A 26,984-nucleotide genomic window follows, 5' to 3' on the forward strand; every position below is an offset into this window, starting at 1 on the left:
TCGGGTTTTCTCCCGCGTAGAATTGTAAGTATCTATCCCGCATAGAATTGGAAGTAATTGGAAGTTCGGGTTTTCTCCCGCGTAGAATTGTAAGTAACAACCAAAGACGTACATACAAACACCCGCGAAAACCTCAGAAAACATATATATATATATATATATATATATATATATATATATATATATATATATATATATATATATATATATATATATATATATATATATATATATATATAGGTTTCTGCCTGGATGGTTTTCTGTGATGAGCCGAAGGACAGAAAGAGGGAGGAGTGAGCTCCCTCCCATATATGGGCATACCAGGGGTTGTAACACAAATACATACCTATTTCCCTGGCTTAGCTGATAAAGGAGGAGAGCCTGTGGTGTAGTGGCTAACAAATCTGCCTAATATGTAACACATCCCAGGTTCAAATCCCAGTAAGGGTTAGATGGCCTAGACATTGGTATTTGAACATAGATCTTTTTAACATTTATATTTTATTGGGATCTACTCATCTAATTGAAATGTTAATTCATATTGCTAGTCCATGTATGATATGCCATATGCTAAATCAATCAATCAATCAATTAATCAATGGGTCTGGTCATTCCACAGCCAGCAGTCCAACAATTTTAAGTTTAATTCATTACAGATGTTGATCGATAAGGACTGGAATACCACATATAACCTGCCTCTGCATACTCATCCTGTCTTCCCCTCTTTTCTTCCCTATCACAACCCAATTTAAATCCTACATTAGTGTAGCCACTCTGTACATCTGATGAAGTAACCTGTAAATCATGAAACTTTATTTCATTTAATAGCACTTGGTAGTTAGAAAATCAACGCTAGTTTTCTGATTTTTTTGCCCCACAGACTAATCTCCTCCAACCAGTTGTAATGTTTACAGTACTATGCAATTTTGCTCAGTTTTCTGCACAGTCAAGAAAACATATCATATACATGACTGAGAATTTCTAAAGGATTTTACATGAATTCTTCATACACTGAAAATATAGTGAGGTTAGCTTTGTTTTACTCTTACCACCTACACATGTATTAGCCATGTGAAGAGACTATATATGTACCAAAATATGCATGTAAATACTAGCATATTAGTATTCTCCACAGAAGAGCATATTCTGATTGACAGTAATGTGAAGGATTCCTTGAGTCAAACATGCAGTGGGGGGGATGGGGATGGCTACCCAAAATTATCCCTTCTTCACATTCATGGTCAGAATTTGAGTATGAATGGTACAATCACCCACACATAACTTTCAGTCATGTTTCGAAACTTCCAGGTATCACCTGATTGTCACACATCATGGTTTCTATCTGCTTGCTCAGCTTAAGGCCAGATGACAAAATCCTATCTCAACTACGGTAAGAAGATTACTATTTTTCCCCCAGAAGTAGCATACTTCGCTTATGTTAGAAAAACGAAGGGATTCATTGAAGGTAGTCAAGATTATTTCGGTCACAAACATATCATGGAAACAAGTATTTAACCAGAATATGTGCTTACCATAAGGCTAAGTAAAACCGTGCATAGCTCTCCCAACCATATGTTCCACTTGGTGCACAGAAGTCAAAGCAACCTTAAGTACTGTTATGTATAGGAAGTACCACATGAAAACTGAAAAAAAGCCCCTGAAGGGAGATTTAAATAAACTCTGTCACCTTCCCATTTTCTACTCCACCTTTATTCTAGAGCGGCTGTCATGTGATTTCCTACTAGTCAGTAAAGCATAGGACAAAAACCCCACGCTACAGTGTTAGGCTTCCCTGACACCTCCTCCTCTCACTAGAGTTCAAGCCGTATTCAAAATAGCTACAACAGTTTCCATGCAGTTTCTCAGATTGCTACTTATTTGGGGGAATCCCATGTTTTGTTCAGTGGGGGCTGCATGGACTAATCCTCTCTCTGAAGCAAAGCAAAGAGCCACACTAAGATGGCCCTCTGGGTCTCTCTTTAGGAAGGGGAGAATATCCAATTCCATTGTTAGTCCCTGCCATTGGGATAACTGTCCGTGATTTTCTTCTCCATCCTGGAGTTGATCCAAGACTTTAAATTTCCGAGGGAGAAAAGCAAGTGGTCTTCTACCTCTTTGGTCAACAAGCACTGGATATCCAGTTGAAAGAGAAATTAATAATTTAACAGTAACAGAGTTGGAGGGGACCTTGGGGAGGTCATCTAGTCCAACTCCCTGCTCACAAAAGGGATTTACTAGGGATTTGAACCGCCAAACTGCTGACTTTTCTGATCGATAGGCTCAACATCTTAGCCCCTGAGCCACCTAGCCAGGCACTGATTTCTGGCATTGTAATTACAATTAGAATTATAATTGGTTGTCTCCTTTCAAGATTTGAATCATAGTAGCATAGCTTGTTGTTGAAGAACACCTTAATTCTTGTGTTTTTCCACAATTGTCACCAATTTGCAATAGTCTGCAAAAGTGCTGCCTGTGCAGATATCTGCATGGCAGTCTGCCTTTCCATTCCCCCCTCTCCCCCCCCCCCAATGTTTTCAATTGCTGCTACCTTAGTAATTTTAGTGTGTTAAGACAAGAACACATCTCTACTATTAGCTGTAAATAGAACATGGCTGCTGGCAAACTGGTTTAGTGGCCTTGGGGTCGTGTTGCCCAAACAGCTTGCCAGATGACCTCTAGGTTCTATGCTCAGAATAATTTGTGATCAGCCACGTATCAGGGATCAACTCTTAGCACACCTTAAATTAAAATTGTGTGGTTTTAATAGGAAGGGGTAAGTCTGTGGGAGAAATCAACTTACTACAAACTAGGTGAGATGGTTCCTGAAAAGGCGATCTTTGACTATGCAGATAGTCCTTGACTTGCAACCACAATTGAGCCCAGAATTGATGTTGCTGAGTGAGAAATTTGTAAAATGAGTTTTGTCCCATTTTACAACTTTTCTTGACTCATATGTTAAGCGAATCGTTGCCGTTGTTAAATTAGTAACACGGTTGTTAAGTGACTCTGGCTTCCCCGTTGATTTTGCATGTCAGAGGGTAGCAAAAGATGATCACATGACACTGCAACAGTCATAAATACGAATCCGTCGCCGGGCATCTGAATTTTGATCATGTGACCATCGGCATGCTGCAAAGGGCGTAAGTGTGAAAAATGGTCATAAGTCATTTTTTTCAGTGCTGTTGTAACTTCAAACGGTCACTAAACGAACTGTTGTAAGTCGAGGACTACCTGTACTCACTTGCCTCCTTGACTTGACATTGCAGTTCCTCACTTTTCCACAGGAACTATTTAATAACCCTTAAACTAGAAAGAAGCAATGAATTTCTCATTTAAATAAATTAATTGCAACACAAATACAGAATTGGGGGGGGGGACACCGTGGGTTTATAGGGTAGGGGTGGGGTGGGGTGCTGGCAGAAGAACACTAGGGAATAAGAATGCACATATTTCATTTCCCAACCTTTTCACAGTCTTTTGAAAGGGCAATGGAATAAATAGTAAAATAAAGTAAATATAAACCTATACTAAATAGTTTCTGTGTTTCTATCTGTCATTCATACGTAAAGATCATCATCTGACATTTACACATGTGTGAGAATCGGATTGATTCACATATGTATACAAAAATGCTATTTAAAGTAAAGGCATCCAACTTTGGCAACTTCATGACTTGTGGACTTCAGCTCCCACAATTCCCCAGCCAGCTATGCTATTTAGCTGTCCTCTTCCAGAGAGATCATCTGCAAACACTAGTTTTCATGAACCAGCTTCATTATGGAACTATTAAAAAAAAAACAGGAAGTAGAAATCTGAAGCCACAAACTCCTGTTCTTTCATCATTAGAACTGTCATGAGGAAGTGATGATTGTCCATTGCTGTGAAATAGTGAATAAAAAGAATTTTAGCTTTCCTAGGCTGGATGCCCAAAGACCCAGCAAACTAGCAGCTACTCTTTTCAATGGGACAGGGAGGAATAAGATACACACTCCATGCTTCTTTAACATACATACAGATTTTTAAAAGTTTAACAAAGAAAGGGGTAATGAAATCCCTTGCATTGGGCTGGGAAGAGAGAAAGCCCAGCCTGCCCCAAACTCTCACCTTGCAACCCACAACTTTAGGTAACTCACGTTTTGCATTTATCTTTTATAATGAGAATATCTTTTATATTTACTCCTGTAAGTCAGCTGTCCCAGTTCCTTAAATGAGGAAAGACCACAGGAAGGGAAAGTGCAAATTCCCCCCACGTTTCCCCATCGTGAGCAAATATCAGATCAGACTAGAAGCATTCATCATCCCCATCGTTTCCATTTCTTCCATTAGCCTTCCCCAACCTGATCTCCTTCTGAGATGCTGGCTAACAGGCTTCTTGTAACCACCCAGTTCAGCCACAATTAAAAAAAAAAACTCTGCATAGCTAGATAAAAAGCACAGCAGAAGGTTAGCACCACCAGGAAAACTAGAGATGCCCAGAGCAATAAGTAAAGTTAGTTTTGAATTTCGGGACACAGATTACCACTGAAAAAGTCTAAAGCAGAGGGAGGAAGCCTAGGAAGAATTTCAGGCAGAAAGGACATGAGGACAAGAGCCTGAAGCTCTTATGATACATGATTTTTGTTGTTAGTTGCAAAGGCGTGTCCGACCCATCGTGACCCCATGGATAACATTCCTCCAGGCCTTCCTGTCCTCTCTGGAGTACATTGAAGTTTGTGCCGACTGCTTCAGTGACTCCATCCAGCCACCTCAATCTCTGTCTCCTTCTTCTTTTGCCCTCCATCATTCCCAGCATTAGGCTCTTCTCCAGGGAGTCCTTCTTCCTTCTCATTAGGGGGCCAACGTATTTGAGTTTCATCTTCAGGATCTGACCTTCTAAAGAGCAGTCAGGGTTGATCTCCTCTTCAAGTGACCCATTTGATCGTCCAAGGGACTCACAGGACTGATTTTTGCCTAGCCTCAATTGCACCCTGTTCCCATTGCTTTTACTCCTGGAAGGAATTCGCTTGCTTGCTTTTTTTCCCTTTTTTGATCCCCTTCTTGGCAGAGAAAATAAAGTAAGAATGAACCATGGAAGCCACAGCAGCTGCTTTTTCTTCCCTCAACACCTTTCTCCACTCATGATTTGTGATTCACTCAGCTCCCACCCCACCCCACTTATGGCATTAGCAATGCTGGGGAAGGAAGGGGAAACTAAGCAGGCAAAGGAAAGGATAAGATACTTGAGGCAGAAGCAAGTAAGAAAGTATTACAATCTTCCCCATGTGGTGCCCTCCGGATGTGTGGGATTATCTTTTATGTGCCAGCCCCAGTTGTCATGCTCTTTCTCCATTCAGTTCTTCTCTGAAATGTTTGTTTCTCTTTTCTATTTAACTGCATGTAGTTTATACATTAGTTTAATGTATTGTTACTGTGCAAATGCTTTTGGATAGGAAGCAACATAAAAAGCTATTTACTAATATACCATTCTTCACCACATTATTTGCTCTGTTTATAGAAACAAAAAATGAAGTTCATGTTTCATTTTCCATGTGCTAAGGAACAAAACCCCTATCTTCTAGTTATGGAAGACTAGCAATACATGTAACAGGCCCATTGGGGAGGGGAGGAGGTTAACCAAATCTGCAGGATCGCAACAGAGAAGGGGATCTAATTATAAAATCCCAGGTCTTCACCTACAAAAAGGCTGTAAAAATATGAGTGGATAAATGGCAATTATCATTAAAGTGAATGTGTTTCACTCTTCACATTAAGAGAATGGAAGTGGAGTAACATGTCAGAAGAACTTGCAATCATAGCCCCAATTCACTATTGCTAGAAGAACATTCATCTCTCCAAAGGATGCCTAACTAGGAGAGAGTTTTGGGTCAGATAACCCTGTGTGGTTATCCCAGTTGCGATGTATGGCTCTGAAAGTTGGACCATAAGAAAGGCTGAGCCCAAAGAATTGAGGCCTTTGAACTATGATGTTGGAGAAGACTCCTGTGAGTCCCTTGAACTGCAAGACAATCAAACCGGTCAGTCCTAGAGGAGATCAACTCTGACTGCTCTTTAGAAGGCCAGACCCTGAAGATGAAACTCAAATACTTTGGCCATCCAATGAGAAGGAAGGACTCACTGGAGGCTAATGCTGGGAAAGATTGAGGGCAAAAGAAGAAAGGGATGACAGAGAATGAGGTAGCTGGATGGAGTCACCAAAGCAGTTGGAGTGAGCTTAAATGGACTCCAGAGGATGGTAGAGGACAGGAAGGCCTGGAGGAACGTTGTCCATGGGGTCATGATGGGTCGGACACGACTTTGCAACTAACAACAACAAACCCTGTATAGAGTTCCTCAGCAACTTTCCCAGAGCCTCTTGCCTCTTACTACCTCTCTCTTCTATAGACTGTTGTCTCCCCAAGAGCCACTTCAAGCTATACAGACAGGTTAACAACATATAGGCAAATTCCTATTAGAAGCACAAGCCAACACTGACTCAAGAAATTTAATAAATACTTGGCAGGTTGTGAGAGGAGGAACAGGGTTTCATAATTTTTTTCTCTTCCTATTATCTGTTCCAAACCTCAGCTTCATTGTGTGAGCGTGGTTTCAATACAGTTATGCACATATTGAGTAGGCTTCTTACTGTATGATGAGAAAGTGACCAAATACATATGTTGATATGCAGGGTGAAAAACCGTAACTTATTATCTCCCCCCCCCCTCCCAGGCAGACACAATAGTTCTTAATAAATAGTTCTACATTGGGTCACCTTAAAAAAACAGAGGAGTGCACCCAACTCATAATATATTGTAACCCTGCCTGTGTCTTTCCTGTATTCTCCATCTTGCAGATAACACGTGCATGGGTGACTGCAGGCAGGGTCCCTGTTTGTATGTCCAACTCACAAATGTGGTGCGGGAAGCAACCCTTCCCCTCCCCTTCCCCCTCCCCCAATAAAACCGCAAATGATTTCTCCCTCCCTTAAACTTCCAGGTTTCAGTAATAAGGATTTGTTACGCCAAATAAGCAGACGCGGGTGCAAGAATCCTTCAGCAACGCGTAACATAGCACCGTCCGGCTGTCAACCGCGCATAGGGGATGCATCGGGGTTACTCACGTGTCTCCGTCCTCGGATAGGAAATCAAGGGTCTTCAGCAGCTGCTGCCTCAGCCTCTCCTCCTCCTCCTCCTCCTTCTCAAGGTTCGGCTCCCCTTGCAGCCCAGTTAAGGACTCCACAATAGAGGAAGAGCCGTAACTCGAATCAAGCCTCTCGTCTGCCGGCTCTTCTTTGCCTGGACTGGGAGTTCCAGGGATTTTATCCAGCGGGATCCTTCCGGCAGCAGCCGGGGACTGGGGCTCCGCTTCCCCAGGTTGGCCAGACAGGGAACGGATAAAATCGATACCCGAGTCGCACTGTCCTTCTTCCAGGTACGCGCCGCCGCCGCCTTCCAGCAGCATCTCTTTTTTCTCCCCGTAGCTCCGAATCTCCGACATAGTCCCCAGCGCAGGAAGCCGGCGAGGCTCTCCCCCAGGAAAGACGCGGGGCCCCGGGCGTTTAGAAGACCGGCACACGCAAAGTCCGAAAACGAGGAGAAGCTGAAAACCCCGGAAAGCTCATGCCCAGAACACAGCAAACCAAAAATCTGTGTAAAAGAAACAGCAAGCAGAACTGGCTGCTCCGCCCGGGTTCCTCCCAGCTGCAATAAAATCCGCCTCTTCTCCCTCCCGCCCTCATGGGAGGGCGCCACCTGGCGGCGTGAATGAAAACGACTTCCTCCTCCGCTGGCCTTGGGACCCCGACTCTTTGCTCTGTATATAAGTTTTCCGCACTGAGGTCACACTGGGGTGAAATTCAGCAGGTTCTGACAGGTTCTGGAGAACCCCTAGTGGAAATTTTGAGTAGTTCGGAGAACTGGCAAATACCACCTCTGACTGGCCCCAGAGTGGGGTGGGAATGGAAGTTTTGCAGTATCCTTCACCAATGTTCCCTCTAATTTTTTTTCAGTGTGAGCAGAAAAGTATAGTGTTTGAGCGGCACATTTTTATGCCTGAGCAGCACCTGAATTTTTTTCACAGGTGTCACCTAAGACAACGAAATCAGTATTATTTGAAACTCAAAGTTATGTTTATTCAAGGTATCCGCTTAATTAAAAGTGTTATATAGTATCACTTAACAACGCTCCTGCTTAGCAACCAAAATGTTGGGTCAGAAACTCTGGCATTTGAAGCACGCAAGTCTTAAAGCTGTCAAGTTACAAGATCCTTGCACCCCTAACCCTTTAGGGGAAAAAACCCCCAAGGGGTCTTCAAACTTGACAGCTTGAAGACTTGTGGACTTCAACTCCCAGAATTCCTCCTCCAGTCATGTTGCGGCGATGTCATCTGTGTGGATCCATCTTCGGTTTTTTTCACAGGGGGCAGGGCTGCCGCTGAAGATGCCGACGAGCCCCTGCCGCCACCAGAATAGCAGCTGCCTCCTCTTCCTCCTCCTCCTCCTCCAACAGCACCACCACATTTGCTGCCCAGTGCTGCGGCTGAGGTGAAGCCGGCAAAGCTCCCGCTGGTGCCCCCGCCCGTGGCAGCGGCAGCGGCGTGTCCCCCTCCACTCGGAGCACCTGAGCTGGGCACCGCGTTACCCCTGCTGCCTTCGCCGCCGCCGCCGTACTTTTGAGAAGCCATGAAGCCTTTTTCCCCTGCTCCCGCCCCCTCCGCCGCCTTCCTACTGGCTCCTGCGGCCTCATGGCTCCTCAAAAGCACAGCAGAGGAGGAGAGGGCAGGGGTAACGTGGGGCCCAGCTCAGGTGCTCCGAACGGAGGGGGAGGTGCCGCTGCCACGGGCGGGGGCACCGGCGGGAGCTTTGGCGGCTTCACCTCGGCCGCAGCGTCGGGCAGCAAATGTGGTGGTGCTGTTAGAGGAGGAGGAGGCGGCAGCAGATATTCCGGTAGCGGCAGGGGCTTTGGGGTTTTATTTTAGCCGCAGCGCCAGGCGCAAGCAGCTAGGATTGGCCGCCCACAAAAGACCTCCCCGGGCTTGCTTTCCTGAACTCAGTCCCCCGCACTCATCAAAACAAGTCCGGGGAGGTCCTTTCCGGGCGGCCAGTTCTAGCTGCCTGCAAAGGATCTCCCCAGCCTCCGGCGCCTGTGACAGTGGAAATCACTGCGCGGCAGTTCGAAACTGCTGTGCGGTGTTTTCTTGCCACCTGCGCGGCCGCGCAGCCGCGCACCTTAGAGGGAACAGGGTCCTTCACCTGCCACACCCGCCAAGCCACGCTCACAGAATCTGTAGTAAAAAAAATTGAATTTCACCACTGGGTCACACTTGCCCTCTTTTCTTTCTTTCTTTCTTTCTTTCTTTCTTTCTTTCTTTCTTTCTTTCTTTCTTTCTTTCTCTCTCTCTTTCTTTCTTTCTTTCTTTCTTTCTTCTTTCTTTCTTTCTTTTTAAATTTAATTTGCCACTCATGTACAATATAACAGGAATATGAATAAACATGAATAAAAATGCAGGAAATGGGTACAAATAAATGGGGACAGTAGGACAGGGATGTTAGGCACGCTGGTGCACTTATGCACGCCCCTACAGACCTCTTAGGAATGGGGTGAAGTCAACAGTAGGCAGTTTAAGGTTAAAATTATGGGAGTTTTAGGATGTAATCACAGAGTCAGGCAGAGCATTCCAGGCATTGACCACTTTGTTGCTGAAGTCGTATTTTCTGCAATTGAGTTTGGAGCGGTTTACCTTAAGTTTGTATCTATTATGTGCTCGTGTAGTATTGTGGTTGAAGCTGAAGTAGGGTTAGGAAGATGCCAAAATGGAACTCTTCCTAATAGCATTTGTGCATTGAGACGACATCATCAAGGTTGAATGTATTGAATTTGAGGTTGGGTGTGAATTTATTTCATTTTTTCCTCCCTGATTTAATAATGTACTGTCGCCGTTTTATCGTTTTCATTTATGGTGGATGTCTTAAGGTTGTGGGAACATCTTGGCTGAATTACAGAGTTAGAATAACTTTATTGTCACTTTGAATGTACACTAATCGGCATACATTAAAATGGAATTTCGTTGCATACACAGCTCTCTCCTAAAGGTGCTTTTTCAGGAGGCAGGCTGTGACAGGATTATCAGCTGTCTGCAAGGAATATAAATCCTTCCGTTCCCCACTATCCTTTCAGAGCTGAAGAAGCTTCTTGGATGAGAAGCGAAAGGTCTTCAAAGGAAAAAAACAAGAAAGTCCAGTTGCCTCCTGAAAAAGCACCTTTGGGACAACCATGACCTGGATGACTGAGAATCTCTACAGACACAGCTCTATGCATACAGCTCTAACTAAACGGAATGAATAAATGTGGGGCAAGGGCAGACGTTAGAAAGCAACCCAGCTCAGCAGTTTTTAGATGCTGAACTTAATAAATCCGTATGATCCTCAGCCAATCTGTCCTCAGACACAATAGGGTCGCAAACAACAGACAATTCCTGTTTAGAGGAAAAGAAGGATTTTTCCGGCCCTGCCACCTGCATTCCAGAGCATAAAGAGAGCCTGAGTTCTTGTGATCTTTATACAAATGTACATGTGAAAATGCATGCACATTCAGGAATAATTTCTCTTCCCACCCGTTTCATGTGTTCAATGCTGCATGCAGTGTCCAACTCACAACAGTTCATTCAGTGACCGTTAGAAGTTACAACGGCCCTGAAAAAAGTAACTCAAGACCATTTTTCACACTTAACGATGGTTGCAGCAATCCCCCCTCCCGGTCATGTGATCAAAATTCAGGTGCTTGGCAACTGACTTGCATTTATGACGATTGCAGTGTCTGGGAGTCAGGTGATCATTTTTTGCAACCTCCTGACAATCAAAGTCAGTGGGGAAGCCAGATTCACTTAGCAACTGTGTTATTAATTTTAACAACTGCAGTGATTCACTTAACAACCGTGGCAAGAAAGATTATAAAATGGAGCAAAACTCACTTAACTCTCACACTTTGCAACCAAATTTTTGGGCTCAAGTTGAGGACTACCGTATTTGTACAAAAGGCAGAGTAAAGCTAAAGTCACAACAACAGATTTGCAGGCAAAAATTTATTACAATGCTTTTTTTAACTGCTCATTATTTACACTTTGTGCACATATATGAATTTAGCCAAGTTTGATGTGAATTATTGGGTTACATATGTAATAGCTGTTGAGTTTTATGTATTGCATTTTAGCCATAGCAAGACTAACATCACTGTAAATGAATTACAGGAGTATGTGCACTGGATATTGTTAAGTAAGTAAGCTCCCCGTTAGGAGAGTGTGTGTGCAGAGAAGCGTAATGAGAGTGGTATGGAAGAACATGCACAAACCAGCATACAGGGACACTGAATAGTATAAAATATAGTAGTTAACTATGTGGAAATATAGATGTATTCAGAGTTCAATTTACAGTCCAAGTCATACACGGTTCAGTCTGTCATCTAGCAATGTTCTCAGTTAAGGAATGATCCTTCGAACACAGTCCAGTATCATATAATCAGTTCAGCACACAAAGTAGCTAACAGTAGCATAAACACAATACCTCACAATACATCCAACGATCAGCGTCTAACAAACAGAGAACTAACAGTCATTCTGGCTCCCTCTTATGGCTGCTTGAGGTAACAGCAACCAATCACATTACAGCAGTACTTAAAGCTACAGTACTACCATCCTGGTTTATATATTACTAACCCAACTGTTGGCTTACATTCCTAACATATATGTTCTCATATGTACTCTTCTATAGGATCTAATTTATGAAAATTAAGAGATCTATAACTTGCATGAACATTTAGAAACATTCTTTACCTTTCTTTTCATATTTTAAAAGAAAGCCCAATAACTCATACAGCCAGGAACTATAGGCAACAATAACTTGCAGCAAAGAATTTTTTCACTGCCTTAGGAGCTACAGGAAATTCACTATTGCTCCAGGACTTATCAGCAGGCTGCTCCAGCAAAATAAATTAAACTAAACAACTATATTTTAACTTCATGAGTGTAGAATGAACCTGGTCCACATACTATTTTCACTGTTACATAAATCCAGGAAATTGTGTGAATTGAGTAAGCATGATTCAGTGAACCATGAGGAAGGGTGACATCAGTGTCTGTATGATCAAAGTCATCACAATATTGTCAACTACAGCAAGAAAAATTACATACCACCAAAGCAATAATGTGAATTATAAAGCTAGTACAAACAAATTGCTTGACCCTGTTTAACAGATTGGCATCATAAAATCTGCTTTTAAAGAGTACAGTGGCTTCAGTTTTTATCCTCTGACCTGTTGCTACAATAGTGCTGAACTGCAAAAAAACCCAAAACAGTATAAACTTTTTTTCTTGGAACCTCTCCACTGTGTTATAATTGAAGTTATAAAATTGATGTGTAGGTAGAAGACTGAATCTCAGTGGCAGAGAAAGCAGAACTTCTTGGATTTAATTCCTGGTATCTTGAAAATGGACACAGGTTTGAATACTTAAAATAATTTCTTTCAATCAAACATTGCCAATAGAATCTAGGGCAGTGATGGCGAACCTTTTAGACACTGAGTGCCCAAACTGTGCGCTCGTGCATGAACTGAAAGGTACTGTCGCTCGTGCCCAAACTGAAAGGTATGTTCACATGCATGAATGTACCAGGGGTGGGTTCCTGCCAGTTCTAACCTCTTCTATAGAAGAGGTTCCACAAATCTACCATGCCGTTTAGAACTGGTCCGTCTGCACCACGCTTGCCCTGCCCGCTGCTCACTGATTGGCTGGCTCACCAATCACCCCGCCCGCCTCTAAGAGTCCTATCTAAACCTTAAAGTCTTAAAAGCTGTCACGTTTGAACACCCCTGCGGTTTTTTTTCTAAAGGGTTAGGGGTGCAAGGGTTTTGTAACTTGACAGCTTTACGACTTGCACACTTCAATGCCAAAGTTCCTGAGCCAACATGACTACAGGAGGAATTCTGGGAGTTGAAGTCCACAAGTCTGAAAGCTGTCAAGTTTGAACACCCCTGGGATTTTTTTTTCTAAAGGGTTAGGGGTGCAAGGATCTTGTAACTTGACAGCTTTAAGACTTGCACACTTCAATGCCAGAGTTCCTGAGCCAACATGACTGGAGGAGGAATTCTGGGAGTTGAAGTCCACAAATCTGAAAGCTGTCAAGTTTGAACACCCCTGGGGTTTTTTTCTAAAGGGTTAGGGGTGCAAGGATCTTGTAACTTGACAGCTTTAAGACTTGCACACTTCAATGCCAGAGTTCCTGAGCCAACATGACTGGAGGAGGAAATCTGGGAGTTGAAGTCCACAAGTCTGAAAGCTGTCAAGTTTGAACACCCCTGGGGTTTTTTTTCTAAAGGGTTAGGGGGTGCAAGGATCTTGTAACTTGACAGCTTTAAGACTTGCGTGCTTCAAAAGAGACATGAACACTTACTAATACAACCAAAGCTTGGGAACACATTTACCACACTGGCGAACTGCAAGAAAAGAGGAGTGATCTTCTATATTAAAGATAACATTCCAGCGAAATTAATTTATGCAGATGAAGAGGGAAGAATTTTGATGGTGGAAATTATGGATAATATTAAAAAAAATACTTTTAATTGGAATTTACGCTCCCAATGAAAAGCAAGATGATTTTTATAAAAAACTGCACAAAAAAATTTCGGACTTGGACTATGTTGATATTTGTATGATGGGAGACTTTAATGGCATTGTAAACCAGAACATGGACTATAAAACACATAAAACAACAAAGTTAAATAGAAAACTGCTTTCGAAATCCTTCTTTAGAATGATAGACGAAATAAACTTAAAAGACATATGGAGAGAAAGAAATACTACAAAAGAACAATATACTTTTTATTCAAATAGATATTCATCATTTTCCAGAATTGATATGATATGGGCTTCAACAGAATTGATTTGTAATGTACAAGAAATTGAGATTGAAGCAAGCACATGGGCGGATCATAATCCAATTACAATTAAATGGAAAGGCCAAAGGATAAGATCTAGATGGACATTAAATAATATTATATTGAAAGAAAAAGATTTTATACAGAAAATGGAAAAAGAATTGGCTTTCTTCTTTAAAGAAAATAGAAAAGAAGATACATCAATGCAGAATCTTTGGGACACAATGAAATCTGTTATTAGAGGCCTGATAATAGACTATACAAGGAAGAGAAACTTAAAGAAAAGACAAACACATAAAGCTCTAGACAATGACTATAAAAAACATGAAAAAGAGTTACAGAGATCGCCACAAAAAAGATGTTAAAATAAAAATGGATACAATCAAACATAAAATAGATCTACTGGAAAAGGAAGAACTGGCACAAAAAATCAGAGGCACTAAACAGAATTACTTTGAAAATGCAAATAAACCAGGCAGATGGTTGGCATATAAATTGAAAAAGGAGAGAGAGTCAAAGAAAATATTCCAATTAAGAGACGAGCAAGGACAAATTCATTATGGAAATGCTGAGAAAAAGAAAATTATACAAGACTACTATGCTAAGCTGTATCAACAAGAAAATATGGAAGAGGGGGGAGTTAAAAATATTTACAGGATGCTAATCTTCCCCAGATACCAGATGAAACTAGAATAATGTTGGAAAGTAAAATAACAATGATGGAGCTAATGGAAGCACTCAAAAAACAAAACAATGGAAAAGCCCCAGGTCCAGATGGATTACCAGTGGAATTTTACAAAACATTTGAAGAAATCTTGTCTCTCCCTCTTTTAGAAGTCATGAATGAAGTGATATCAGAGAGCAGAATACCTAAATCATGGTCAGAAGCATATATTGTATTGCTACCCAAAGAGGAGACAGATCTAACACAAACCAAGAATTATAGACCAATATCTTTATTAAATTCAGATTACAAGTTATTTGCATCTATATTAGCAGACAGACTGAAGAAGTATTTAAACAGCTTTATCCACTCTGATCAAAATGTTTTTTTTTACCAAAGAGATAAATTAAAGATAATATGAGAATGATTTTGAATACTTTGGAATACTACGAGGCCCATCCTGAAAAACAAATTGGCTTTGAAGTTTCTTGATGCACAGAAGGCTTTTGACAACATGAATTGGCAATTCATGTTTTTACAATTGGAACAGATGAATTTTGGTAACAGATTTATCCAAACTATACAAATGGTATATCATAAACAAACCGCAAAGATAATGGTAAATGGAGAATTGACAGATTCTATTAAAATAAAGAAAGGTACGAGACAAGGTTGCCCATTATCACCGTTACTTTTTGTCTTAACATTAGAAGTCTTAAATAGAAAGATTAGAGAAGAAGAAGAAATAAACGGAATGAAAATTAAAAAAGAAGAATACAAGCTACAAGCATTTGCAGATGATTTGGTATTTATTCTTGAAGACCAATTTGAGACAGCACCCAAATTGTTGGAAAGAATAGAGGAGTATGGAAAAGTAGCAGGCTTGAAAATAAATAAAGACAAAACAAAGATTTTGACAAAGAACATACCATTAAGATGAAAGGAAGAGTTGGAAGAAGCTTTGCAGATTCAAATCACAAGTAAGGTTAAATATTTGGGAATATATTTATCAGCTAGATGTAGCACTCTTAAGAAGGATAATTATACTAGATTAAAACAACAAATTGCGACTAATTTGATGAAATGGCAAAACCTGCAACTATCAATGTTAGGAAGAATCTCTACAATTAAAATGAACATTTTACCCAGAATTTTATATCTGTTCCAGACAATTCCAATTAAATTGGGCAAGGACTTTTTTGAAGATCTAAATAAAATAGTCTTGAAGTTTATTTGGCAAGGGAAAAAAGCAAGAATAAAACTTAAATTGCTACAAGATGCTAGAATAAGAGGAGGACTGGGCCTACCTGATTGGGAGTTATATTATCAAGCAGCACACCTGATGTGGATTAAGGAGTGGGTAACACTAAAAAATTCCAGATTATTGAATGTAGAGGGTCATGATTTATTGTTGGGTTGGCATGCTTTTTTATGGTATAAGGGAACTAAAGCACATGGTTATTTTAGAAGACATTATATAAGGGAGGCCTTGTTATTATCTGGGAAAAGGTTAAAAGATTACACTACTTAAAAACTCCAGTCTGGATATCAACTATTGAAGCATTTTCATATCCAATAATATATAAAAAGGAACAAACAGTAAGATATGTTGAAATATTGAATACAGAGGGTGAACTCAAATCTATTCAAGAGTTGAAACAAGAAGGAATAGAAATGAATTGGTATTCATACTTACAGATACAATCTAGATATAATGAAGATAGAAAATCAATAGGTCTTTACAATGAAATGACTGAGTTAGATAAAATTTTAATAGGTACTGATGAAAAAGTAATTAAAAAACTATATGGATATTTATTAGAGACTAAATTACAAGTGGAACAAGTTAAAGAAACTATGATAGCTTGGGGGGGAAACTTTGGGTATGGGATAGATTTAGAAAAATGGCAGAAACTGTGGTCTCAAAATTATAAAATGACAATGTCAACTGCATATAGAGAAAATTTGTATAAGATGTTTTACAGGTGGCATCTATCCCCAACGAGAATTGCAAGAATGTCCAAGAATAAATCGGAAAAGTGTTGGAAATGTCATCAGATACCGGGTTCATACTACCACATGTGGTGGACTTGTATTGAAGCTAAAAGATACTGGACTAAAATCCACATGTGGTTGGAGAAAATGATACATAAATACATAGACCATAAACCAGAGATCTTTTTACTAGGAATTATACCAGAAATTTACAACAAACACTTAAAATATTTGATTGTAAACGTTTTAACAGCAGCTAGAATTGTATTTGCAAAAAACTGGAAAAACAAAATGATACCAAAGCACGAAGAAGTTATTCGAAAGATAATGAAGTGCGCTGAAATGAGCAAATTGACATTTGAAATTAGAGAACAAGAAGACGAGCAATTTTATAAGATATGGGATTTGTTTAATCAGTGGCTGGAAAAAAGAAGCTGGACATGCAAAATGTTTTACTTATGTTTTAATTGAAGGAGAAAAGTGAGAATACAATAATGTTGTTAAATAGACTAATAATGATACAATGTTTTAATTGAACGAGAAAAGCAAAAATATAATAATGTTGTTAGACTAATAATAATACAATGAAACACTGCAATATATATGAATAATTTAGAATTTTTTGTTATAAAATGAAGGACAAAGATAATAAATGAACTAATGTACATTTTATAGAGGATTGGTAATATAATATACTAAGTGCATACTATAAAGCTATCCGGTTGAAAATAGTGATAGATATATAAACAGAAACACTTGGTAAATTCTTTTATACTGTAAAAATATTTAAAATGAGACAATGATTGCATAAAGGTACGTTGTTGTTAAGCAGACAATCAAGAATGTAAGAGAATTAAATTTATTGAAAAGAAAGAAATATTAATCGTAATTGAACATATGCTGCACAATGAAAGTGAGGTTTTTGGTTGTATCGGATGGAAAATCTGTGATTGTATATGTAATCGAAAATACAGATGCAAAAACACTTGTAACCAAACGACATGCTGTATATAATGGATGAAATTTTTTTAATGTTGTCTTTTATGTTTAAAAATAAAAGAAAATGTGGGGGAAAAACCTTGCGTGCTTCAAATGCCAGAGTTTCTGAGCCAACATTTTGGTTGCTAAGCAAGAGCGTTGTTAAGTGAGTTTCACCACATTTTACAAGTTGGCCACGGCCACCCAGTCACATGACTGCCAAGCCACTCCCACTTGGTCACATGGCTGGCAAGCCACTCCCACCCGGTCACATGGCCAGCAAGCCACTCCCACAAAGCAGGCTACACCTACAGAAGAGGTTCTAAAGAATTTTGAAACCCACCACTGAATGTACGCAAGTGCCAACATACGCACGTGCTCATGCACTCTCATGCACACACGCATGTGCAAACATGCACACATGTGCAGCAGAGACCCAAAGCTGGTCGGTGAGAGGCAGGGCATCCCAACACCAGCAGCATGGCAAAAGGTAAGATATTTTTTTCTTTTGTGAGCTTCTGTTTCGTCATTTGCAGGGAAACAGAAGCTCATGAAGAAACTCCACGGAGATCTGACCTGGGGCGAATAGCATGCGTGCCAGCAGAGAGGATTCTGCGTGCCACTTCTGGCACACATGCCACAGGTTCGCCATCACAGATCTAGGGTTTTGGCTGGTTTAATTGCAAGATATTCATGATCCCATGAAATCTATGGAGAACTTTGACATCCATACCAAGACTCAGAGTCCCTCTGAGAGTGAGATGAGCTACATTTAAATATGATAAATAAATAAGACCCACTTGATTGATACAGCTCTAGTTTACAAAGCCTCCTTGTAAGCTTTATGCAGTTAGACCCAATATCGCTTCTCAGCTAAACCAAGTGGAATGAGACACATACTGGACTAGGGCTTGGCTGGAGTGAGTAATACACACCATGAAGGCCAGTGTAGTGAGACTGACTGTTGAGAAGACAAACTGTAGGTAGTTTCTGTATCCAGAAAGTCAAAAGACAGTTTGTTTGGGGTAGGGTTCCAGTGTCAGGAAGAAGCAATCATCATCAGTCCTTGCGGGGAGGGGACTCACACAATTAGCTTTTTCACTGGAGGCATAGATAGACACAGTGGCCAAGAGTGACTACTTGTAGCTCCAGCTGATTCTTTTGCTATATTTTTCTTTGGGCAATTTGTCTTATTGATTTCCCATTTGAATTGTTATAATGTTCTCTAAGCCTTGTTTACAAGTTTCCCTTCCTGCAGAGTGCAGCTCCTCAGTTGCTGAATGACAAACAGAGCCAGAGCCATATTATAACCAATTTATTCCAATTGCTTGTTTTTAATACAAAGTCCAATAAATGACATTGAACAATGAATCCCCATAGGCTTGTATTTATTGCATGTCTGTGTGTACCAGTTTAGATTATCGATACATGTCCTACTTATGGTGCTGCCTATGGGTAGATTCCAGGAAAGTGGGGAAACATAGGTAAGCAGGAGAAGAATATATGATTTTTTTTTAAATTACAAAAAGATTTAGGTTCACATAATGCCATATATTAGGTCTACTTAAACATGACTTTTGAATGTTTTGGAATCACAATTTGTTAAGCCATAAATCATTGTTTTAAACAGCACCAGTTTTCTGCTCATATAACATGCTAAGTGGAAGTCAAACAGACCACAGTATATTAGCTAACATAAAATTCATAGATCATTGGTTCTTTCTTGGTCTTTCTCGGGGCTGTTACTAACCATTAATCTAAGTATACTGTAGAAATTTCCCAAATAAGAAATATGGCTTCAAATAACTTGTTCGTTAAGATTTCTTTAATTAGCAGATAAATCAGAAGAAATTCAGGACTAGAATTAGTCTCACAGGCTCATTAGTCATGTTAGCCAATTGAAATGAATACTTGAAGGGAATGATGAAATTTGTTAGGCCTGAACTGCATTAAAACTTTTTTATTTATCTGTCCTTATGTGAAAAGTAGAGAATGATTGGATTCTGAGCTAGCAATCATTGAATAGAACAAGAATAATAGAATCATAAAGTTGGAAGAGACTTTGGAAGTCATTTATTCTAATGCCTATTTTCTTTTTATGGCTAGGGAAAAGATACTGCAAATCCCCATTCCCTCCTGATCAGCTGGGACTCGGGAGGCAGAGAATAGATGAAGGCGGGGCCAGTCAAAGTTGTTATTTACCCGTTCTCTGAACTACTCAAAATTTCCGCTACTGGTTCTCCAGAACTGGTCAGAACCTGTTGAATACCACCTCTGCTATACATACAGGATTTGTGAACTCCCATTGCCATGTGAGCATAGGATATTGTGGTAATTTGATCCAGCAGATTCCCAACAGCAGGGAAAGGTTCTTTAAAGAAGCACACATTTCAAACATACAGTACATAGTCAAAGAGTTCAACTCTTACCTTGGCAAATATGTTCCTGGCCATAGTTGTCATAGCAAGTTGTCTCAAACTTGGTTGCTTGATTCCTCTTCAATGACCTCTTTGACGGCGCATGCAATTCTGTTGGCTCTTCTTCCTCTTCAGTACTGTCAGGCATGATCCACCCCCAGGTGACACACACTGGGGCATGTCTCTTCCTTGATCTTCTACCAGCCATCAAATCAAAAATTCACAGATGAAAACAGATTAAAAGTTTTGTTCCTGAAGTTACACTTTGGCCAAGCTACCAAAGCCATGTGCCTTCTCTCTTTTATCGTTTTGTCACATGTATTCTTTTCATCTTGCCCTTTATTTTTCTTTATCTTCTTAGCCTACCTCTTTCTATAAGTAAGCTTTCTAGCTCTCATAAATTGACAGTTTTGCTATTTGTTGCTCTTGAGTAAATCTTTGTTTCCCGTTTTATCTTCTCAGATTGCTTCTTCTTCTGGGCTAATCCCTTTCTTCCTTTCCATCATTTCTAGGTTAGCTTCTCTCCTTTCTCTTCCTGTGGATTGTCTGTGCCTGGTGATGGAGGTACCTTCTATGCACAGCTTCACAAGTTTTGAACCCTTTCCTCAATTCTCTGTCAGTTCTTTGGGAATAATCTCCCCACCCTTTGGGTAGCCTTCATTTCTGATATCTTTGCAAGCTCCATTGTGTCTGCTAAGAAACTTCTAATCTTTCCCATAATTTAGTTAATTTTATTTCCTACTATTCATCCGCAATATTCAAAGAAATGCAATTTCCTCTGTCTGAGTCTTTCCCATTTTGATGTTAGGCATAAAGATTCCTATAGCCCATGTTCATTTCCTAAATTCTCAAAAATCTTCTCTCTCATGGAGAGCAAATCTGATGTTCTTGAAAGATGTTTGACTGAAATCTAGGAGAGTCGGGTTCAAGTCCCATCAGATAGTGGAGGAGTTTGGACTTCTCATTCTCTCCCAATAGCAATGGCCCTTAGACTTACCGTAGATATGACTTTACAGTGCTTTACAGCCTTCTCTAAGTGGTTTACAGAGTCAGCATATTGCCTCCAACAATCTGGTTCATTTTACCGACCTTGGAAGGCTGAGTCAACCTTGAGCTGGTGAGAATCGAATTGCTGAACTGCAGGCAGCCAGCAGGCAGCAGAAGTAGCCTGCAGTACTGCATTCTAACCACTGTGCCACCATGCAGTGTAACCTATCCCATAGTGCTAAAGTTATGCAGAAATAGATTGGCCCCCTTTGTAATCTGTCTTGATCTCAAATACAAATGAAATGCCAGAAGCAGGAGATGCAAAGCTACAGCAAAGAGAGGGTGACTTCTACCAGGGATCCTGATGTCTCTCCTGTTCAGCTCCTGGGGGATGATCTCAGTTTTTGTTTGGGGCAGCTTGTCTTTAAACCAACACTTTTTGCAGTAAAAATGGCATGTGGGGAGTGTAGTTGACTCACAATGTCATCATTCTAGGCAGCTAGAGAATTATATACTAAAAACAGGCCAATATCAGAGTAAAACAGATATTTGCCTACATATTTTCAAGTATTACCTCACGGGAAGAGGATGTGTTCATTCTGTAGTCACTCACATCAAACTAGAGTGGGGAGAGAGAGAGAGAGAGAGAGAGAGAGAGAGAGAGAGAGAGAGAGAGAGAGAGAGAGAGAGAGAGAGAGAGAGAGAGAGAAAGGGAGAGATGCTGATTGGCACAAAGAACACAACTCTGCGGATTCTGAGTCATACATTTTCCTTCTGGTGACTTAAGGTATTTTATTTTCCTATCGCTTCTCTTTAGGGCAGTATTTACTATGGGGAGTTAAATTCCCTAAAGACAGGGGGCCACCAACTCTACTTTCTTCCTTCTATCATTTTTTTCTTTCCCTCTCCCTCTCCCTTTCCCCCTTCCCCAACTCTTCACTCAGCAAGCTACTAGAGAAAGTACAGATTTCTCTTTCCAGATGCTGTAACGGGTAGAGCCACTCCCCAATTTGACAAGTTTTTTTATTTTGAGTAGCTAGATCCCATTATAGGTACTTTCAATTCTTCCGACCACTGTTCCTGTTAGTTGCTTCTTAGATGTGCAAAAAAATCTCTAGCAGCACCTTGGATGTTAATAAACAAACAAAGAAACAACATAGCTAGCTAGCCAGCACTCACCCCCATTCTTCCTTTTGTGAATCATTTTGTGGCTATTAAAAAATACCTCCTCCACAAGCCACTACTTAGGGTGTAATTACTGACGAACAGCTACACATGAGGTCATGGTATGAGACAGTTGTTAGAAGAGCTAATGCAGTTGACCCAAAGGTGCTTTTTCAGGAGGCAACTGGACTTACTTTCTTTTTTCTTTGAAGATATTTCACTTCTCATCCAAGAAGCTTCTTCTGAAGAGAGCTGAAGAAGCTTCTTGGATGAGAAGCAAAATGTCTTCAAAAGAAAAAACAAGAAAGTCCAGTTGCCTCCTGAAAAAGAACCTTTGGGATAATCATGACCTGAATGACTGAGAATCTCTACAGACTTTTAGCTAAAGCAGTTGTTAGCTACATCAGAAAATCAAAGATGTATGAAATGCTTACAGCAGGGATGTCCAAACTTGGGAACTTTAAGACTTGTGGACTTCAACTCCCAGAATTCCCCAGCCAGCATGGCTGGCTGGGGAATTCTGGGAGTTGAAGTCCACAAGTCTTAAAGTTCCCAAGTTTGGACACCCCTGGCTTACAGCATTCTGCTCTAACTGAAACTGGTGGATCAGACAAAGAGTATTGTATGTAATTCTGGGCACATTTCCAGAAGGATACTGACAAGTTATTATAGTTTCATAAAAGGACCACAAAGATGACACAGAAATTTGAAAGTGTCTAAAAACAGCCCGAAGGGAATTGAGGACAATAATTTAGAGAGCAGGAGAGTCGTAGTACAGTATTCAGGAACATAAAAAGGTGCAATAGGGAAAATAATCAGGATTTCTTTTTTCTGTTGCCACAAAAACTAGGATCAGAAATAACACGTATAAATTGAAATTGTTTATACTTCATTTAAATATAAGGAAGAACACCCTGTCAGTGCAATCTGCTGCACAGTGGGGCAGTCTAATGGTGGTGGGTTCTTCGTCTTTAGAGAGTTTTAGAGAGGATGGATAAATCACCTCTTAAAATGGTTCAAAATAGCTTTTTTTCAGAAAGTTGAAGTATAAGGTTCTTGTGGTCCCTTCAAATTCCATAATTTTATTATTGTTTCTTTGAATAAAAACTATAATAATTTAAGTCATAGAGCCTACCAGCAGATGGCAATCCACACTAAGCCAGGAAAGCAGGAAAAAAATCCCATCAACTTTTACATGAAGAATATATCTAGTTGTCAACAAGAACAAATATTGTTTGTGTGGTCATTACTGTTGCATGCAGAGTTGTGTTTGTCTATATCAATGGATATAAATGTGGTACCCGATGTGGCAAAGGAATTATTGAAACTGTTAAAAACATTTTATTATATTGCCCATTTTATGCTAGCAAATGGTCAGAGTTGATGTTTCTGAATTTAGCAAATGTTCTGATCATTCCAATCAATTTTATTTATAGGTGTTTTTTTTTATTCTCAGATGTCCATGATTCTGTTAGTCAAATGCAGCTAAATTCTGTTACAACATATGCCAAATAAGTAGCTGACTGAATTAAGTTTGGAAGTCAAAAATCAGCATGGTAGATTGCAGTCCATAAATTAAAAGTGGCTTTTATTTTGTAGTTAGATGACTTGGAAATTTCTCTTTCTCTGTCTACACACATGAAGGAGGGTGCACACACACACACCCCATATACACATGAACTGTACTACTTGTCTACTACTAAGCTTCTGGAGAGCAATTGTAGCATATTTTAATAATGCTGATCCTTCTTGGTGAAAATGAATGAGAGCATCAAGTTGTTTCCAACTGATCAATGCCTTTCCTAAGATAACATAGTTCATCACTCTTGTTTTATTCAATAGCCGAGAACTGCAAAATATTCTTCTTGTTGTTGTTCTTCCTGGGAGGAATAGATGAGATATGTCTATAGTTCCTGTGTCTTTGGTGCTAAAATGGAGTGGGTGCCATAATTCTTTTACCCTTTCCCTTGTACGTATTGGATGACCTATGAAGAATTCTGATTCCACCAATCAGACATGCTCCTTCTGCATTCCTAATCTCATAAAGAATTGGGCCAGGATGTTTCATTTAGTCCACAGCTGTCTCGGTACATATCTGTACAGCTACAATAACAGGAACTGGCATCATAGCCCTACAGCTTGGTGCAGTTCATTAACTTTAACTGACTTGGGATCTCACTGTGTGAATAAGGTTAGCAGCGAGATATGCCTTAAGCATAATGGGACTGTCAGTATTTTACTTTTAGCCTAGACTGATAGTTTTGAATTAGTTCACATTACCCTGCCAGGATGATAATTCTGTAAAAATATTACCGGTACTCAGATGGCTGTGGATTTTGAATTTCCTTTACGAGTTGAAGGAAGTAGATGACATATGTCAACCAAAAGAGGTAGTCCTCATTTCTTGGTGATGTTACAGAATATGCCAAAGTTCCTTACATGATTCAGCATGCACGGAAAAGCTGCCAATAAAGCAGTGCATCACCTGAAAAACATGTTTTTTTTCTGCATTAGCCAAAAAGCTATTCTGGATGTGTGAAGTAGAAGAGGAGCTATTTCATTATTATTTCAATTTATATGGCCACCCATCTCAAAATCTGGACACCGATCATCTAATAATAATTAAGATAGCATAAAAAACAAACATAATTCACAGTTGAAATAGAAAATCACCAACACACATCAGTGCAACTGTGGCAAAGGGTTAGGTACACACATGGATCCCCAGGCCAGATGGCAAAACAATATTTTGATGGTTATGGGGTTAAAGACATTGAGTTTGTCAACTGGATTGACATCTGTAGTGAGCTCCTGTTACTTGTCACAGCTCCTGCTAACCTAGCAGTTTGAAAGCATGTAAATGCAAGTAGATAAATAGGTACCACTTGGGTGGGAAAGTAACAGCATTCCATACACCTTGGTGTAGAAACATGCTGGCCATATGACCATGGAGGTATCTTTAGACAATGCTGGCTCTCTCAGCTAAAACACGGATGTGAATACTGCTCTCTAGAGTTGGATATGACTGGACGGGTGAGGGGGGATCTTTACTTTTACCCAGGGCCTTAAAGAGGCCCAATAGGATTGAGGCCAATTTAATCCTTGAGGGAATTATGTTCCAAAGGTGTATGTCATGATAGAAAGGCTCTTTTTTGGGCACCACCAGATGGCACTCTGTAATAGTTGAGACTTGAAGTGGACCCTTCTTGCTGAACCTAATGAGTTGGTAGAGGTAATTGGGAAGAGGAAGAGGAGTTCTTGAATTGCACCCGAAAGCACAGTGGCAACCAATGCAGCTAACAAAACAGGGGTTCCTGAACTCTACCCTTATTTTTTTGTGTGTGCACTATATTTACCGTTCTCTGAAAGCAAAGTCATCATTATGACACAGCTGTGGATTTACCCCTTGATAATTTCATTTTTTAGAAGTTATGCCCCATCTTCAGCTGCTGTTCCCAAATGTTTCATATGGTTTCTTCTTTCCAAAATCAAATAGGGAGTCTTTAGTACTGGTTCTGAATGTCAGTAAAGGTTTGGGAAGTATAAAACATTCATAAATGGATCAAGAAACCGTTTCAGAGGGGAAAAACAGGGAGAAGCACATCTGCTTCTTACAATAATAGTTGACATGGAATTAGAAGCTGTGAAGAGGACAAGCTGCTAACTCTAGAGGTGTAGAAGAGATTGGGTTGGACAGAAGCTCCAAAGCTGAACCTCGCATTAAGATCCATGAATTAATAATGCATTGGATTATGTTACCCAGGTAACCAGCTATTCCTGGAGCTGATGCCATTTAAACTATCAGTTTGTATTCTCCAAATTGTATCTTCTTTGCTGACCACAATATCATGGAATATTTATGAATTGGCCCCATTGGGAAGTGGAAGGAGGCCCTTGCTTCAATGGATTCTGTTCACTATCTCCTTCCTTCCTTCCTTCCTTCCTTCCTTCCTTCCTTCCTTCCTTCCTTCCTTCCTTCCTTCCCTCCTTCCTTCCTTCCCTCCTTCCTTCCTCCCTCCCTCCCTCCCCTTCCCTTCCTCCCTTCCCTCCTCCCTTCTTCCCTCCCTCCCTCTCTTCTTTATACTGTTGTCTGAAATAATCTTTTAGGACTTTTACTTGATTTTATTTAATTGCAAGTAGACTATGATAAGTAAATATTATTCTAGTTGGCCTAGTCCAAAGGTAAGCAATGGAGCTGATGACACATTTTGATGTTGAAGCATGTAGTAAACTCACCCACAAAATGGATGGTATGGGAAATGTGCTTGTTTATAAAATAGTTGCTATTGTTTATCACAAATTGCTATTGATTATTCACAAATAACCCATTTCTCAGAAGATAAACTAGCCTCCAAAGAAGCTTCAACCCAAAGACATTCCTGAAAATAAATGTTACAGCCTACATTTAAAACAGCAAGTTCCCATTTGATTTTTTAAATTAATCTTAAAAATTTGAGGGGACAGTCAAGTACGATATAGATGATGTTAAAAGCTAGAACCTGGTTACTTTAAAGGACTTTCTTCCTTCTTCCATGTATGTCTTCTAATAGATTAAGAATAGCATCATAGGCAAGGCAGGTGAACAAATTGGATAATAAATCATACTGGAACCTGATTTTTTTTTTAATAATCTGAGATTTTCTAAACCCATCTTTGCTTGTTAGGCATTTTCTTCCCACTCTGAGTTGCAACTGTAATGCTATAAATTTCTTACTCCATTTCAGTTCCCTCTGCCTGTGAGATATTTCCTTCAAATTATTTGCCAGGCTCAGATTATCATTAACTTGTATGACTGCAAAATTACATAATGGGATAGCAGACAGTATTTACATTCTTTATCCTGTTGGATAGTTGGGGTGTGTTCCCCAAGCCATCTAC

At 40.0% G+C, this 26,984-nt stretch overlaps 1 protein-coding gene across 1 annotated transcript in view; it reads right to left on the reverse strand.

Annotated features, from left to right (window-relative positions):
* The window catches only part of NFKBIE (NFKB inhibitor epsilon), a 30,842-nt gene extending 23,175 nt beyond the window's left edge, over positions 1 to 7,667 (reverse strand). Inside the window, exon 1 of the mRNA XM_081941933.1 lies at positions 7,097 to 7,667. Coding sequence (XP_081798059.1) covers positions 7,097 to 7,473 — 377 coding nt within the window. The 5' untranslated portion in view covers positions 7,474 to 7,667. The remainder of the gene's footprint in view (positions 1 to 7,096) is intronic.
* Between the last annotated feature and the right edge of the window lie 19,317 nt (positions 7,668 to 26,984).

Source organism: Natrix helvetica (genome assembly GCF_964273705.1).
Source record: "Natrix helvetica genome assembly, chromosome: 2".
In the NCBI taxonomy this organism is placed as follows: Eukaryota; Metazoa; Chordata; class Lepidosauria; order Squamata; family Natricidae; genus Natrix; species Natrix helvetica.